Below are 13,086 nucleotides of genomic sequence, written 5' to 3' on the forward strand. Positions count from 1 at the left end.
GATGGCAAGTAAGGGTCAGGGGCTCTGCCTGATGCAATTCTGTTTTTCAATCTTCCTCCTGTCTATGGGAACAGGTCATCCCTTCCCTAGTTAACATGACCTCTGCAGTGCCTGTGGCCAAGCTGTGTCTCCTGAGTATCAAAGCTTCTGTTGAAAGCCTTGAGCTGTCCTTGTGTCCAGACTCTGTTGGGTAGTTTGAAGGGATAAGAAGGAGGAACAGAAGGAAGGAAGAAGGCTTTTTATTTTAAATTGGGAAACAGCAAGTGAGAAAAAAATGTGTGAGCAAAATATTGTGATGGAGGACAGGAAACAGAAAGGAGCTTCACATTCTTGCTCTCCACTAGCGGGTGTATGGAATCCAAAAGAATGGCTGAAAAATGACTTGCCAATCCAAGGTGCACAGGAAGAACAAAACAACTGTGTCAATTCCCCCCCCCCACTATCTTTTATTTAGAGAAACACATGACCTAGACTACTTTTAAGAAGCAATCTGTTAGCAAGAAAAAGGCATACCTCTTTAAAAATCTTTGAAGGTGCTGCTATAGCCTTCTCTTCGTCCAAATATGAAGACCAACTCCATGCTTTCTTTCCTTTGGACATTAAAGCTGGAATCAGACATGAAAGAATTTAAAGCAATTAGAGAGTACAACTGAATTACAACTTTGCAGATACATTAGCTATTATATTATAGAACAATGTGTGGTACTAGCTGCACTAACTAAACTCACACTATCATTCTGTACTCTTTGGATTTATCACTGATCTCAGTTTTACTATAGTAAAGAGGAAAGCTACATCCTGCTCTCTATTAGATTATCAGTAAGGAGAGATGAATGGTTGTTCCCACAGCAAAAATTACAGTTCATACTGCAGAGAACAGTGCAGTTGACAAGTACATCCTTATCCTGTTGTTTTCTTAAAATATATAATCCACTTTGCTAGCAATCTTACTCTGTGGTGATGATTTTCTCCTATGTTAGGTGTCTCCTTAGAACTTTTTACGACTGGTTTCTATAAATCTATCTTAACTTTTGGCATGTGGTTTAGAGTTTATGTTACTCCCTGGGGAACATTAAGCAGAAGTATAAACCTGCTTTTAAAATGCATACTCTGAAAAAAATATTTGAAAAATCTCATATATGCAAAATAGACATCCATTTAAACTATACAATTATCTTAATCTGTTTTATATGCCTTTTTAAAACCTCCCTTGTGGTATAACAGCCTGAGTATAAAGGAAGTTATTCAGAAAAGAAAGAAAATGAAAATAGTTATTAGGATGATGCTCCCCAGTCCTTTCCTATATAAAATACAGAATCGTAATTGCAGGCAGCATCACAAATATACTAGTATTTATAATACTGACTGAAAATAAGGCAATAACCCTGTATGATAAGAAGTATCATACAAGAAATAAAGGACAGATCATTTCTATTACTAAAGCGAAGCACCAACCTTTTGTAATGTAAACTTTACAAACACATGTTATTATACACATCCATTTGTCAGGGAACAGGTACCAGTATGGTTCCCTTTTGAATACACACTGCAGAAGTGAATCTATTTACATTTAGAAAGGAAAAGCTAAAATCCAACAGCCAGGTTAAAAAATGGCCATGAGTTCCATACTGATTACCGTGCTTATCATTGTTTTTTTGTAGGGGGAAGAATCTTGCATGCCGTTTTCAAATTGTTTGGTTTTCCCAAAAGGCTAAACCCTTTCTCTGTTAACATCTTCTGTGGGGGTGCAGTTCTTCGAAAAACTCCGGAGTATAGAGGATGGGACTTTTGATGTCATCACATAGGCAAAGGTTCTCTTTGAGAAAGTCATGAAAACTTTATGATGAGAGGCAGTAACATACAAACTTACTCTGTTTTAAAATTGTCATGTCTCTTTTCCTTTTCCGTGTGGCTCTTTGAGAGACTCTTAATATTCTTCTATCAGCATTCTCCTCCTAAATTGCAAAATTAAAGTACAATCAATTTCAGTAACTTTGCAATGGACAGATTTTCCAAATTGTTTCTTTTTACATTAGTAACCATTTTAGCATATTCTGTACATTTCCAGTGCAATACTACCCTGTTTTCCCCAAGATAAGCCCGAGTATGATTTTTCAGGATGCTGTTAATATAAGACCTACCCCAAAAATAAGCCCCAGATAAGTTAAACCCCACCTTCCACCACTGTGCAGCAACCAGAAGAAGATGACATGACTGTATTTGAATGAATGCAGATTGTTGTACATGAAAAAAAAATCCCCTGAAAATAAGCCCTTGGAGGAAAATTTAATGTAAGACCCTGTCTTATTTTCGGAGAAACACGGTATGTATGTTTACTGTACAGTGGTGCCTCGCTTGACAATGTTAATCTGCTCCAGTGAAATAGCTGTAGAATGAAATTGTCGTCAAGCGAAAGTAAAAAGCCCACTGAAATGCACTGAAAACCGCTCAATGCATTCCAAAGGGCGAAATACCTCAGCGTCCAGCAAAGATCCTCCATAGGGTAGCCATTTCGTGGTGCCTGTAATGCGAGGAATCCGTCCTAAGCACAGCGGGGAGCCATTTTGAAACCCAATGATCAGCTGTTTCCTGATCATCAGGAAGCGAAAAAAGCCCTTTGAAACATCGTTTTGCAATAGCAAAAACATTGTTGTGAAGCGATTTTGTCGTTAAACAGGGTAATGGTTAAGCGGGGCACCACTGTACGTTGCACTGAGTTCATGCTTTTTGTCTTATCTTTCAGTTGTTGTTGTTTAGTTGTTAAGTCATGTCCAACTCTTCGTGACCCCATGGACCAGAGCACGCCAGGCCTTCCTGTCTTCCTCTGACTCCCGGAGTTGTGTCAAATTCATGTTGGTCACTTTGATGACACTGTCCAACCATCTTGTCCTCTGTCATCACCTTCTCCTCTTTCCTTCACACTTTCCCAACGTCAGGGTCTTTCCCAGGGAGTCTTCTCTTCTCATGAGATGGCCAAAGTACTGGAGCCTGAGTTTCAGGATCTGTCCTTCCCGTGAGCACTCGGGGTTGATTTCCTTCAAAATGGATAGGTTTGTTCTCCTTGCAGTCCAGGGGACTCTCAAGAGTCTTCTCCAGCACCACAATTCAAAAGCATTAATTCTTCGGCAGTCAGCCTTCTTTATGATCCAGCTCCCACTTCCATACATTGCTACTGGAAAAACCATAGCTTTGACTATACAGACCTTTGTCGGTAAGGTGATGTCCCTGCTTTTTAAGATGCTGTCTAGGTTTGTCATTGCTTTCCTCCTAAGAAGCAGGCGTCTTTTCATTTCATGGCTGCTGTCTCCATCTGCAGTGATTATGGAGCCCAAGGAAGTAAAATCTGTCACTGCCTCCATATCTTCCCCTTCTATTTCCCAGGAGGTAATGGGACCAGTGGCCATGATCTTAGTTTTACTGATGTTGAGCTTCACACCATTTTTCACCCTCATCAGAGTGGTATCATATGCATATCTGAGGCTGCTGATACTTCTTTCGGTAATCTTAATTCCAGTTTGGGAATCCTCCAGTCCAGCCTTTTGCATGATGTTTTCTGCATATACAGTAAGTTAAATAAGCAGGGAGACAATATACAGCCTTGTCGTACTCCTTTCCCAATTTTGAACAAATCACTTGTTCCATATCCAGTTCTAACTGTTGCTTCCTGTCCCACATATAGGTTTCTCAGGAGATAGATAAGGTGGTCAGGCACTCCCATTTCTTTAAGAACTTGCCATAGTTTGCTGTGGTCCACACAGTCAAAGGCTTTTGCATAGTCAATGAAGCAGAAGTAGATATTTTTCTGGAACTCTCTGGCTTTCTCCATAATCCAGCGCAGGTTAGCAATTTGGTCTCTAGTTCCTCTGCCTCTTCGGAATCCAGCTTGTACTTCTGGGAGTTCTCGGTCCACATATTGCTGAAGCCTATATCGTAGGATTTTGAGCATAACCTTGCTAGCATGTGAAATGAGTGCGATTGTATGGTAGTTGGAGCATTCTTTGGCACTGCTTTTCTTTGGGATTGGGATGTAGACTGATCTTTTCCAATCCTCTGGCCACTGTTGGGTTTTCCAAACTTGCTGGCATATTGAATGTAGCACCTTAACAGCATCATCTTTCAAGATTTTAAATAGTTCAACTGGAATGCCATCACCTGCACTGGCCTTGTTGTTAGCCACTGGCCTTTTTGTTAGTTATTTAATTTCATCATTAAGAAATGCAAATTGGTGTCTGAAGGAAGTTTCAAAACTTATCTTTAGCATGTGATTTATCACAAACTGTTGACATCTATTAGCCACATTTAAACAAAAAAATCTTTGTAGTTGACAGAATTCCATTCAAATGTTATTTATTCTAAAATGTATGTATGTATGTATGTATGTATGTATGTATGTATGTATGTATGTATGTATGTATGTATGTATGTATGTATGTATGTATGTATGTATGTATGTATGTATGTATGTATGTATGTATGTATGTATGTATGTATGTATGTATGTATGGGATTTCTATCCCGCCCATCTAGACCACAAGTTCTCTTATGATTCCAAGCAACAGCACATAAAGATATAAAATATAGGAACTTTCTGAAGGCAAGAAAGATTTACAGATGAAGTTAATTTATAAGCCCCTCAACTGGGCCATACTAACTGTTTCGTCCTTTTTGTCTCCATCTTCCATACATTCCCCTTTGGAAGGTACTCTAGCTTTTCTTTTTTGATTTCCCTTGGAATGGTCTTCATTGGTGAATTCTGATACTCTGTCTTCCTTTTGCTCTCTTGAACTATAATAAAAATAACAAAATAACCAATTTTGAAAACTAAATTTTAAAAAGAGCCAAAACTGGTCACTAGAAATGCTAAAACTATATACAGTATAGTTGCTACAGTGTACATACATACATACATACATACATACATACATACATACATACATACATACATACATACATACATACATACATACATACATACATACATACATACATACATACATACATACATACATACATACATACATACATACATACATACATACATACATACTGTAGAAAAAGGATGGGCAGAAGTTAAGTTAGGATCTAATGGTGGATCTCTGGGTGATCCCACAGGTCTTAACTCTGTCCATCTCTCCTACAGAAGCTACAAATGGAAACACTGGCAGCATCTGCTGAATAGGCACTTGGTTGTAATCTAAAGCACTTTTGAACTATTTCAAGACTTTAGAGTGTCTTTTAAAAAAGAAAATAATTAACAAACACAAATGCAGATGATTGCAACTGAAATAATAAACTGAAACACTGCAAAGTGGTGAAATGGTGAACGGAAAACTATTAACTGAGAATGAGGAAGAACCAAACAAAACAAATTGCTGCAATTTACACAGACCAGAATGAATGCAGCCCTGCAATAATTATTCATTGAAGGTGAGCTGAACTACATTTGTTATTGAAAGAGAAGTCCTGACTAAAATCACCAATTAAAAAAAAGTTTTTTATTTCGAAACCAACATACGTCCTGAACAAATATGCATAGTAATTTATTGCAACACTACCTAGAGTAATAATCTCATAAAGAGCAGAATTTTGTCTGCTAAGTGAGAGTTTTGTCTGGCTTCTTCGATATAAAAACAAAGATATTAACCAAGACAGATTTCAAATGTGAAGCTTAAGGCAACAATCCTATGCACACTTACCTTTGAGTAAGTCCCACTCACAGCAGGAAATGGGGCTTACTTCTAAGAAGAAATGTACTGTAAGTTTACAGAATAGCATAAAAGAGCTAGCAATAACTTGAAAAAATTACTGTTTCAGTGAGATAGAAAATAAATGCCCTCATTGCATGAAGCATCTGGCAAAGCGCAATGATTTAAATAATTCTAGATAGCATCCACCATGTTTTATTTAACAGAATCTTCAGTGTCCTCATTACAGTTACAAAATAATACTGTTTCCATTTCTCTTCTCTCTCCAGGCAGTTAGGCTACAATAGCAATAAACAGGCTAAAAAATAGAAGACGTATTTTACTTCGAAGGTCATCTGATTCACCATGTAGCTTAATTTCTCTCCTACTCACTCAGTGTTCACTTATACTGTAGCAGCATGCACACAAGGTATCACACTATTCTGGAGATCAAATTATTTTGCACGCATTAGGTCCACCCTTACCTGTTTTTCACTTGAGGGACACACCTTGGGCTGCAAGCTCCAGCTACAAATTCCCCCGTGGTTCCAGAATGAAGGCAATTTTCACAGAAAGGAAGCCCATCCACACTGGCAGTTTCCTTCAGTTTTGAAGGTCCATCTGTCTTCTCTGAGAACACTACACAGTGCAAAGAGCAGTGAGTGTTTGGGACTGTATAGGGGTAAAAAAATATCAGACATATGTGTAGATCATGCCAAGTCAAAAAAAAAAGCCGTTGTAGAATACAGATTGTAGAGGTCTTGCAGGAATTGATTACATCCAATTTTTGCAGCTTTAAGAACATCAGACTTCCCAAGAGGTTTAGGAAGTTTCAAGCTCAGCTTGGTAGAACATCTACTAATTTTTAAGGGCTTCAACTAATACAGTGGTGCCTTGCTTAGCGATTGCCTCGTTTAACGATGTGTTCGCTTAGTGATGAGGTTTTAGGAGCGATCTTGCGCTCTGTTTAGCGATGTTTCCAATGGGGGAATTTCGCATAGCGATGTTCGGGACCTTGCTTTGCTTAGTGATGACAGATTAGGTTCCCCTGTAATGCTTAGCGATGTTTTTGACAGCTCCGTTTTCGCTATTTTTAAAAGTGTTAAATTGTTTAAAAGGGTTTAGAGTGCTTGAAATCGTTAGTGCACTTAATAAACCCTTTGTTAACCAAATCTGGCTTCGTTCTGACTCTTTTTGAATTTTTGGTGATTTTTTTTCTTCCCCCATTGAAATGCATTGAAAATGTTTCAATGCATTCCAATGGGGGAACCGCATTTCGTTTAGCGATGTTTCCTATGGCGATTTTCGCTTAAGGATGGCAATCCGTTCCCATTGGAACGGATTATCCGGTTTTCAATGCATCTCTATGGGAAAACACGTTTCGCTTAGCGATGTTTTCCCATAGCGATGAATTTTTTGGAACCAATTAAAATCGTTAAGCGAGGCACCACTGTACTCTTCACACAATAACTATTTGATTCATAACATTAAACCCAGTTATTTGCAAGTTTTAGTGCTTAAAATTAGCTAACTATATTAACTACCTTTCCATCTTTTACAACAGTTGTTCCCAAAGTTGGGTAACTCAGGTGTTCCTGGACTGCAACTCCCAGAAACCCTGGCCAGCACAGTTGGTGGTGAAGGTTTCTAGGAGTTGCAGTTCAAGAATACCTGTATTACCAAAGGTTGGGAACCACTACTCTAGAATTATTATGTAAGATACTGGGCTGGATCCAGACTTGCAGTGAAGAAAACCTTCCTCATCAAGAGTTACCACTGGAGGAAGAAAAATACAGTTTCACTAACTTAGTTTTTTCCCTGCAGCATCCTGTCAATCTCCTCTACTCGTTCTGCTCAAGAGAACTGGCAGACGCTCCAGACCACTGTGGGAAATGGTGCAAAGGACCGCTGGTGGAAAGGAGGCATCAACAAAAATGGCCTCCAGAGCAGAGTGTCTACTAGAACTTAGTGGTCAGAAGGGCACATCTGGATTCAGTCCAATATCATCTAAGGCAATCATACAGAAACTTAATGAGTACTATTGTCTAGTTCTCAAGATAGAAATTTTCCCATGGGCTCATGAACACATGATTATGACTTGGCCTTGCTATGTGACAGTTATACTGGAGAGATGGTACTTTGATCAGTTTGTGAAATGGTGAATGTGTGAAATTACATTCTAAGAGCAATTTGCTTAGTGTCGCCTTTATTTGATTCTTCGTAACAAAATAAGCCTTTCTTAGCTGCCAGGCCTTTAACATGTGTTACCCTTTTAACTTTTAGTTCTTCCATTTCTTATACACTGGATTTTCATTGCTTGACATAATTTGTTTCTGGGGACTTGGGAAAATCTTTTTCCCTTCCAAAGTTTACAGATCATTTTAGTAAGTAACCTTTACTCCCCCAAATGGGGAAAAATGAATTGAGGAGTGCTCTGGAAGCAGGGAGCACATGTGGTAGTTTGGAGGGTGTGTCAAAAATTTTTTTTCCTATTAGGCCCTAGAAGGTTCTGAGATGGCTGTGCAGGCACAGAATATAACCCAATGTCTGATTTCGCAGAGATCTCAATGAAGAAGCAATGTATGACAATACTCTCCTCCCCCTTGGGAATGCAGCTTCCACTCAGGCTGTCTTGTTGGCAAATTTGAAGAAACAGCCTCCACCTTGGTGAAGCTGATGGGAACATCACCCCTGATGTGAACTTTTTTCACACAAGTTGTTTAATCAAAATTCAGTGCTGTGGTCTTATGAATGGCTTGTAACAAACTGCACCTGTACAGTTCATGCAAACAGTAATCCTTAATAGCACTCTCCAAGTTTCAATATGACTCCTGCTAACATGGAGATAAACTCACTGAAGTTGTTACTGCATTACATCTGACTGCTTTCTTCAAGTTGGAACTGCAGGTAGTAGGGTCTTGATCAAAACTCAGACCACAGATGACAGGAAAATGATTTTTGCTTTCCTTCACCCCCTCCCAAGACCTATTTGCACTGGAAAGAGAGCTCTGAATGACCCAAAGGATTATCTCACAGCATAAATAAGCATTATTTGGGGGGAAGGAGAGACAGGGAGAGAGAAAGCACAGCTTTTATCATGGCTGTAACAACATCATTCCCATTTCTACAGGCCGATCCCCCTCCCCAATTTTAACTTATAAAACCCTCTATGATTTGGGACCTTGTTACCTAGCAGAGTGCCTTTCCCTGAGAACATCCACCCACACCACCAGCAACTCACAGGCCTTGGTCCTACAGACTGCCACACTGAGGTCAGAAAGATTTCCACCAGAATTGGGCCTTCTCAGTTGTGGCAGCAGCCCTTTGGAATGGGCTTCCAGTTGAGCTGCCCCTGGACCCCTTTCTTTCCAACCTTTACAAGATTATTGAAGACAATGCTTTGTACTCAAGCTTTCCATGGCATCGTCTCATGAATTTGCCCATTTGTGTCTGCCACCTATCTTCTGTTTTGATGTTGTTCACTGGCTTTATGCTGTCTTTGATTTAATCTACTTTATTGCATAGTTTTGTTTTGTTTTGCTGTATTATATTACTTGCATAGATTTGACTATTATATTACTTGCATAGTAGTGCCCCACACTAATTGGGTGGTATAAAAAAATCAATAAACCAATTTAGTGGGTTTTAAAAAAACAGGGTGTCGTAACATGCAGCTTGGGTTTCAGGACCTATGCAAATTCAATTTCAATTTATTTAGAACAGGAACTGTGCAGGAAAAGTGTGTAACAGGCTGCACTGTAGATTTAGAAAACTAGGTTATTTTTTCCTCTCACTTATACAATTTGATAACTTCATTTTTGTATGTATGTGGATGCACAATAGGTAATAAACCAACGTTCACAGGCATTCCCTGAAACAGAAACCAAGACGGAAAAACCTCTGAATGGCAGTAGTTGTGTATTTCTAATTTGCGCAGTCCTATACATTTTAGGGCATTCCTCAGGGAAATCCACCAAAACACAAGATCTGTATTTTGACTAGCTTCCTGAGGAAGGCCTATAAAGTAGTAGCAAAATGCACCAGACTCTCCGAAAATATATATAATCACTGGCATTCAACAATTTTTTTCCCACTTGGTTTCTACACATGTGACAATGTAGAAACATAATTGGCACCAGTCTTCTGACCTTCTTGAGCTGTTGGCACCATCCAAGTTGTGGTAGCTGTGGCCTTCTTGACACTTTCCATTTCAGTTTCATCAGTGATGACTTCCAGGGCACCAAACTCATTCACACGAAACTGAAATTTTAAAGAGAGAAAATGAGAAAAGCAAAGCTTTTATCTTTGTTTTCCATGTTGCTGAGCAATTTCTTGCATATGTTAAATACATAAAGAAGTAAGGTATAGCACCGCAAATACCTGACTTCCTAAATATCTCATTCCTTAGCATAGTTTTCTTCAAGAAAGTATTATGATTTTCAACTAATCTTTCTCACTAGTCGGATTGCTTAGAACTGAGAAACAGTTGCTGGGCCATCAACATTTGTTTTATCTGGTACAGCTTCTCTTCTCCATGCAATAACCTTTTCCCTTTTTTTAGCTGCTCACCCCTCTTTGCCAGGATGGCAAAATGAGGAGGGCCCCCCGATTTGGTTTGGCATTTTCCCCTGCTTTTTTTTGGGTGGGGAGGTGAAATTGCTGCAGCTGTCCACACTAAATACGATCAAATATTGTGCTCCAGGAGTCCACAGAGGCAGAAAGCTCTAACAATTATGAAAAGAACCATCAAGATCAGAAATTTTCATCCTCTTTTTTAATTTTTATTTTTCCAAAGTGACACAGCACTTATCTAACACAGTGCTACCTCTGGTAAACATAATGTTGTAAAAATTGTTTGGAAAGGAGACAACAAGCACTCAGTCAAATGGAAATGATGTACAGTAATAGCACACCTACTGACATGCCTTAGACCATGTGCAAATGGTGGCATGGCGCTTGTGCACATGCGCAAACGGCGGTGCAGCACTCACGCGCATGCACAGCAGGGTGGGGAGCAGTTGTGTGGTTGCTGGTGCACACACGCACAAAGGGGCTGTGGGGGGGAGTGCATGCCAGGGGGGTGGGAGGTCTGTCTCCATGGCCCAGCCCAGCTCAGGCCATGGACCGGCACCAGTCTGCAGACCAGGGGTTGGGGATCTCTGCCCTAGACCATCTCTAAACTATTCCCTACTGGTTAAAAAAAAAAGATGATTCCCCAGTGAAAAATATAAAGCTTCCCTGTACTTAGCATTACATTGTGTAGTCAGTGGTTTTTATTTTAATATTATCCATACAAAATTCAACACAAACTGTGAGGTAAATAGTCAATGTAGTTTCACTCTGTGTATGTCGGAATTCATATGGGGAAAGGAGCAGCTAAGTGTCAACATGAACTGGGCTTGAAGAGAAAAAGCTTTTACAGAGCTCAGCTAAGCACCCGGTTTCTTCAGTTTCCAAATTCTCCTTTACCTGAATGAAATCAGAAAGTGTTATAGGACAGAAAAAGAAAACAAGATTATTTAATTAAACAACAGTAAAATCAGTGAAGCAAAAAATGTAAAAGGCAAAAATGCAGCACACCAGTACCATCTAGTGGTCATTACAACAACACATTGTATCATTCCCTCAAAATACATATGAGATTAGAGTGATCTTTCAAACTAGTCCCTGCTCCTTCTTCCATGCAAGAAAAGAAGGGCTTCCCACAATATTTCTGTGAGAGTCACCCACAATGTTTCAAAGGCGCATGTTCCTGCATGCACCTTCATTATGTCCATTGAGTTGAATTTTAGATTGTGAACTCCTTCCTGAGAACAGAGACCTATGATAGAACCAACAGTGTGCTTGTGTATGTATCTATTTGTAAAATAGGTGATCTACTTTGGAGAAGGTTTTGGAAAACAAATATCTTCAGAAGACAGATTTTCCCCAGGATTTCAGAAGGGGAGGAAAGGGTTGATACTGCTACCTTTTCATCAAGCAATTTTTTACTTATTGTATGTTTTTGCTTGTAGTATACATGTGTAAAATGCTTGGGTGCATTTGCCCCCGATTTTAGGGCATTTTCCTGTCTTTTAGATGGATTTCCCCCCACTATTTTTCTTTAACTGCTTCTTATATTATATATTAGTTTTCTGTTATTTAACTAAACTTATTTTCAAATTTTAGGGCATTTTTTAACTTTTTTTTTGTAGTGTTGTCCAGTTTTACCTTGGGGAAGAGCACCTCATTTCGTTGCACCCACTTGTGAGCGCAATGACAAATAAATTTCTTATGTCTTATGTCTTATTTTAAAAAACTTTTTAATTTTTAAACATCGTACTTCATCAGTTATTTGTTCTGTTACACATTAGCAAAAGTAATGGAAATAATAGAAAGTAATGAAAAAGTATAGCTCGGCGAATTAGGTATTTGGCTGTGAATCCAGAGGTTAGGAGTTCAATTCCCCATTGTGCCTCCCAGAACAATCAGTCTACGTGGCCTTGGCCAGCTGCATTGTCCCAGGATGCTGCCGAAGAAGGAACGGGTAAACCACTTCTGAATATTCTCTACCTAGAAAACCCTAAACAGGGTCAGTACAAGTCAAAATTCACATGATGGCACATGTTCTTCTTCTTCTTCTTCAAAAACTTGAGGCACAGTCGAAATTATAAAAAACATTGACTGGTATTAACCAAAAACCTATCTGTTAAATATCAACACAGTATATATGTTCCTAATATTACCTGTTTTTGTAGCCCTGATGATGTGATTTCTCAGACCTGCAACTGCTCATAATACTGTGCAAAATTTCTTGATATTGTTCCCAAAGCCCCAATGATTATGGGGATCACTGAAGTGTGTTTCTTCCAGAGGCGAGATGTTTTGATTGCCAAGTCTCTGTACTTTGTTAGTTTTTCCAATTCTTTATTTTCAACTCTGCCATCCCCTGTAATTGCAGTGTCAATGATCTGGATTTCTTCGTTCTATTACTACTATGTCTAGTGTGTTATGTTCAAGATGTCTATCAGTTTGGATCTGGAAAACCCATAGGATCTTGACTTCCTCATTTTCTGACACCTTCTCTACCTGATGTTCCCATGGGTTTTTTGAGGCTGGCAAATTATATTTTTTGCATAATGACCAGTGCATTAACTTTGTCACTCTATCATGCAGAACTTTGGAATTGGTTTGTACAATCTTTGGACATTCGCAGATGAGGTGTGACACAGTTTCATCTTTTTCTTGGCAGAGTCAACATTTGCTGTTAGCACTAATTCCTTGGATTTTAGCTTTAATCACATTGGTTTAGAATGCTTGTTCTTGTGCAGCAAAGATCAAGTCTTCGGTTTCTTTCTTAAGGATCCCCACATAGCCACGCCCATGTTGAATTATGATTATGCTTTCCATCAATATTTTTCAG

General features: G+C 39.0%; 1 protein-coding gene across 10 annotated transcripts in view; it reads right to left on the reverse strand.

Annotated features, from left to right (window-relative positions):
- Nucleotides 1–13,086, reverse strand: part of L3MBTL3 (L3MBTL histone methyl-lysine binding protein 3) — an 85,612-nt gene that overhangs the window by 44,340 nt on the left and 28,186 nt on the right. For 9 of the 10 annotated variants that reach the window (XM_020790746.3, XM_078383371.1, XM_078383373.1 and 6 more), the window contains 5 exons: nt 9,833–9,944; nt 6,170–6,356; nt 4,653–4,785; nt 1,871–1,955; nt 514–605 (listed from right to left, as the gene is read on the reverse strand). In XM_020790746.3, coding sequence (XP_020646405.3) covers nt 514–605; nt 1,871–1,955; nt 4,653–4,785; nt 6,170–6,356; nt 9,833–9,944 — 609 coding nt within the window. The remainder of the gene's footprint in view (nt 1–513; nt 606–1,870; nt 1,956–4,652; nt 4,786–6,169; nt 6,357–9,832; nt 9,945–13,086) is intronic. The other variant, XM_078383370.1, reaches the window with a different exon arrangement.

Source organism: Pogona vitticeps, chromosome 1 (assembly GCF_051106095.1).
Source record: "Pogona vitticeps strain Pit_001003342236 chromosome 1, PviZW2.1, whole genome shotgun sequence".
NCBI classification, from domain to species: domain Eukaryota; kingdom Metazoa; phylum Chordata; class Lepidosauria; order Squamata; family Agamidae; genus Pogona; species Pogona vitticeps.